Here is a 5340-nt window from a genome sequence, read left to right as displayed (position 1 = left end):
CGCTCTGAATAATAATTTGTTTTCCAACTAATCATTGCAAAGCTAACATTTACACACCACGGACTGCCAGAAGAACATCTCCCAAGTCATTTAACATACAGTTCTGCAATGACTGAGTGCATACAAGTAGAGAGAGTATTTAATTAGATTCCATACTTGAAGTATCTGGTCTCCAGCAAGGAGCCTTCCATCTCGGGCAATGATCCCATCTCGGTACACCTCCTGAATAACAATGTTGATCAATGGCGTTTCATTGCCACCCACTATGCTAATGCCCAGCTCAATATAAGGATTGGACCGGTGAATTTCAATTGTAGTGATCTCTCCTTCAGGCAAGCTAGGTAGCGGCTGGGTTGCTGCCAGGTTAAAGAAAACAAAACAAGATGAACCTTTGTACTTCGATACATTTTCAACACAGCAAATTCCTGCATGACGATATAGGCAACACTAGATGACAAACAAAAATTGGATTGCCTCCACTGTTTTCTGGAATAGCTACTTATTATAAAATATCTTGAGACATTTAACAGGGCCCACACCATTCAGAAAGTTAAATATTACTTTAAAACAAAGAGGAAATTTTGACCCTTAAGGGACCTGCCCTTTAAAAATAGTTATCTGCTTTTCCCAACATTTTCTTCTCAGTTAGCCTTTGCAAGTATCAAAAGCTCAATATAAAATGATAAGAGAAAATAGAAACAACACCTAGGGCCTATCCCAAGCCAGTGAAACAGTCTTTAGCCTTCTTCCTTAACTGGCTGTTACATTAACAACTAAATTAATAGCTGCCGTCAATTTACCAGGTCAAGGGTAGTAGCAAGCATCTCCAAACACAGCACACAGAGACAACTAATATAAAAGAGGAGGATGCTAACAAATGGGGGGGGGGGCATAGGCTACAACAGGAAAAGGAAGGGGAAGAACCACCTTCCTCTGTGGTATGGGTGAGCATTTCCTCTCTAAAATCCCAGATGCTAGAGGTGTTACTGTTAGTTCGATGCAGATGAATGCAGGAGTTACTCAGTTGCCTTTTCGTTCGAACAGGACAATGCTCCATAGGTGGGAAGCCTGTTGATCCAGGAGGGGAAAAGAAAAATCTCATCTTAGAAACTAGCTTAAGCAATTCTGCAGAAAACGCATTGCCTCAATGCAGCTACCACATCAATAATCCTAGTAGGATGATTAACATGAACTACAGGGCCTGGTAGATTTGTGGTATAGCACCATGATGCCACCACAGTAAATTAAGAATTACTAGTGGACATACATAACTGGAGATGTGGAAATCATTATTTATTTACAGGAGAAGCTTATTTGGAAATTTCTAGGCTTGATCTGGACAGGAAATTAAAAAAGATAAGCTTGACATACTGTCTGTCATGGCACTCTCTTCATAAGCAGGGTTGTCAAGGCCAGGTTCATCTGTCCACAGAGGAAGAGCAGTGGATGTAAAGTTCTGTTCCACTGGCACTGGTCCTGTCCCAGTCTGGTCTGCATCAGGGGAGACGGTGCCCGGGCAATCTGTTACACAATGCCCATTTTCACTCTCAGCTTCTGACTGTGGTTTGCTTGTCTTCCTTCTCTCCAGTGCAACCCTTCGATGCGAAGCTCCGGGACACCTACGGATAAGAAAAGATATGCTGCATCCACATACAGAGGAACGAAGAGGTGGAATTACACAGCAGAGGGCCTGCACAATTCAGTAAAACAAAAATTGATTTCTTCACTGCAAAAATTTAATTCAGCAAAGCCATAGTTCTCAAATCATATTGCTTTCTTTGTAACATTTCTACTAAGTTTTTCCCTCCCGTCAAGTGAGAAGTATTATAATACTACTATGGAGCTAAACCCTGAAAAGTTTTCTTTTTAAAATATTTTAAATGAATTTTCCAGTGTTTGGAATAAACAAAAACGTAAAACTAGGTCTATGGAGGAGGAGTCTTGCTATGAGAGTTTTGAGGCCCCTTGAAGTAGTCTGCTTTTAATTTGACAGAGATGGGAGAATCTAGAAAATGTCTAGCTTTAAAATGTAACAGGTGTAAGCAGCCGTGCCTTTGCTGGCCATCTTCCTACAACCCACTGTTCAAATTCCCTGAAACTCCCCCAACCCCACGAATTTCAGCACCCACCACTTTCATGATTCTCATCTCAACTTCCACCTCTACCCCAGTCTAAGTTCTGCCAGCCCCTTGCTTCCTCCCCTCGTCTTCCTCAGACCGTTCCCCTTCCTCATGCGTAGCACTGTTCTAGGTCCCTCATTCCAAGCCCCTCTCAGTCCACTGCACTTCCCTTCTTCATGCTCCCATTCAATCCTTCTCCTTCCACCATGTCTCCTCTCCCACTCCGCTAGCCTTGCCAGCAGTAGGCAACAGATCAATGTGTGTGTATTAATCTTAATTTGACCCTTATTCTGGAAACAGCTATAGGAGGACCATGGCCACAGTTAAGGGCAAGATGAAAGAGAAAACAATGAAAACACTATATCTTATCAGCACTTGTGTGACCCCTTTTTCTGACAGCTGTAACCCTTCCTCCCTCCACTCCTCCCAGGGCAGCATCTGGAGTCGGAACCAGGTTCTCATCAATATTTTATAATAAAGAAATAAATAAAGCCCACCAGTAACAAGTAACTTCCAGTATGAGGGAAGAACAATAAAAGGAAAACACACACCTTAATTAGCAGTTTCCTCTTTAATCAGTATAAAGGGTTCTTTTCCCCATGCTTTGGCTCTTCTTTTGCTTCCTGATCTCCTGCCAGGGCTGGATGTGCACATTTTTCCTTTCCTCTATGTGGCCCCTCTCTCAGCATCGAGTAGGCTTCTCATTATAACGGTCTTTTAACAAGTCACTAAACTGTTCCACAACATCCCTATTATTACTATTTTTTAGTTGAGCATGTTCCACATGTTATGTGCACGGCTGGAGGATTTTAAGCACAAAACAACTGTTTTTACATTTATGGTGATCTTTCATTTAACTTACTGCCTGTCACATACAATTAGGTTGGAATCTTTGTTTTACATCTCTCTGCAGGATGCTGTTTTGGCAACTTGTGATTTTATGAGAGGGTCAAGGCTTTCAACCACTGTACAGGTACTAATTTTCATACTGTCAGGATGTCTTAGTTAACAGTAATAAGAAGACTGCCAATACCAATGTTTTTTAGGACATCAGAAAATTACCTAAAGTAGCTTTTGTCTATGGCAGAGTGTCAGCAGTGTAAAGGTAAATGGTCAGTGCTCCTCAGGATTTGTAATAAATAAATAAAAATACTACCTATCACTGGAAAGCTTGGAATGGTGATTCTTCCCAGGATACGGCTAGTTCTGGCAAGTGACATCTATAGAAGCTATAGATTAGGTGTCAGGAACATCTTCCTTATTGTTGGAGCAGTGAGGCAGATTAACAGACTCCCCAGGGAAGTTCCTCTGAAAGCTGGGTTTAATTGTAGAGCTGTCTTTCACCTCACCCTTTCTCGCAGCATCTAAGCAAGCTGGAGGAGAGGATAGCAGTGCAGAACCACACTTCCTTCGCAGCAGTCCAAAAGCTTTCAATGCTTTCCTCTCCCAGAAATGGGAGAAAGGCTGAAGAGGCTTTGAATGTATCAGACGCTCACTAGATAGAACCAGGTATTGAGGATGAAACTCCTAAACAGGGTTCAAGGACAGCATCCTAGCGGGAGCCCTAGTCCCCTTCTCCACCATGGCAGTCAACTGAGACAAAGAGCTAAATTTACAGGATATCTTATCAATCTTATATGCTAGGGGTGGAGCTTATAACTGATGCGAGTATGCGTGTAAAAGCAAAGAACTTTCCGACACCAAGGGCAAAAACAATTAAATATCCTTTAGGATTTCTTTCATTTTACATATTTGCACTTATTTAATAATTTCTTATCCATAAATCAGGCTAAAACCATGTGAAATCTATAAATGATTTGACTAGATTTGGAAACTGCAGTGTGGGCAAATTGAATCCATAGATAGATTCATAGATTGTAAGGGGCTGGAAGGGACTTCACAAGATTATCGGGTCCCCCCCCACCCCAGGCAGGAAAGAGACAACTGGGGTCAGGTGACCCCAGCAAGATGACCATCCAGTCTCCACTTGAAGATTTCCAAGGTAGGTAACTGCACCACCCCCCGAGGGAGCTTATTCCACAGTCTGGACACCTTGACTGAAGAAGTTTTTCCTAATGTTAAGCTTAAAATGGTCTTCCAGAAGTTTGTGGCCATTTCTCCTGGTTTTCCCCAGTGAACAGTTGTTTGCTGAGCCCTTGATGTACTCCCCTGATACAGCGGTAAGCTGCTACCAAGTCCCTTCTCAAACTTCTCTTTTTCAGGCTGAAGAGACCCAAGTCCCACAGCCTTCCCTCATGTGGCTTGCCTTGCAAGTCTCTGATCATATGGGTGGCTCTTCTCTGGACTCTCTCAAGCTTTTCCATGTCCTTGTTAGTGTGGTGCCCAGAACTGGACACAGTATTTCAGCTGTGGTCATACCAATGCCGAGTAAAGTGGAAGAATCACTACCTTAGTTTTGCTTGAGATGCATTGATTGATGCATGGCAGAGTATAGTTTGCCCTGCTGGCTACAACATTGTACTGACAGCTTATACTCATACTATGGTCTATTATTACCACTAGGTCCCTTTCAGTCATGGTGCTAGTCAGTATGGTGCCACTAAGCCTGTAAATACAAGGTCTGTTCAAAAAGTATCAACACTGAACATGTTTTTTGGTACAAAGTATTGGGGGGGGGAGGGGGCATGGTTTTGCTGACCACGTCTGGGCATGCTGGGACACCTCTGGCCAGGCTTGTAGCTCATAGTGCTTCCCCAGTTTTCTGTGGCCAGTGGTTGAACTAAGATCATTTGTGTCTTGTGCCCTCTTTCATTATGTCAGTGTCCAGAACATGTGCATTAAATTTTGCATGAAAAACTGGGAAAATGGCAAGTGAAACATCTGAATTACTTAAAATAGCATTTGATGATGATACTATGAGCCGTGCAAGTTTTTGAAGGGTATTGTCAGTTTAAAGAAGGACGATCATCGGTTGAAAGCGATGAGTGTGCCAGATGCCTTTCGACATCACAAAACGATGAAAATGTGGCGGGGTTAGGGTATGTCAGGGATTGTTTGTGTTGAACCTCATTTGGTTCCAGTCTGCCCAACTTGCCAGCCTGTCTAGTGCTGCAGCTACAGGCAGACCATTTTCAAGCATGACCATGCTCCCCATAGTTTCACAGTTAGTAGGGTCAGAAGGGACCTGAGCAGATCATCAAGTCTGCCCCCCTGCCATGGCAGGAAAGGGTACTGGGGTAAACAACACCAGCAAGGTGAT

At 43.0% G+C, this 5340-nt stretch overlaps 1 protein-coding gene across 2 annotated transcripts in view; it reads right to left on the bottom strand.

Moving 5' to 3' along the window:
* LNX2 (ligand of numb-protein X 2) overlaps positions 1-5340 on the bottom strand; it is a 91343-nt gene that overhangs the window by 21798 nt on the left and 64205 nt on the right. Inside the window, exons 3-5 of one of the 2 annotated variants that reach the window (XM_019530138.1) lie at positions 1372-1619; positions 928-1068; positions 157-356 (exon numbers count right to left, since the gene is read on the bottom strand). In XM_019530138.1, the coding sequence (XP_019385683.1) occupies positions 157-356; positions 928-1068; positions 1372-1619 (589 nt within the window). The remainder of the gene's footprint in view (positions 1-156; positions 357-927; positions 1069-1371; positions 1620-5340) is intronic. The other variant, XM_019530139.1, reaches the window with a different exon arrangement.

Source organism: Crocodylus porosus, unplaced genomic scaffold (genome assembly GCF_001723895.1).
Source record: "Crocodylus porosus isolate Cpor-Errol unplaced genomic scaffold, CroPor_comp1, whole genome shotgun sequence".
In the NCBI taxonomy this organism is placed as follows: Eukaryota; Metazoa; Chordata; order Crocodylia; family Crocodylidae; genus Crocodylus; species Crocodylus porosus.
The sequence above is the reverse complement of the archived record's forward strand: the minus strand, read 5'-3'. Positions and strand labels throughout refer to the sequence as shown.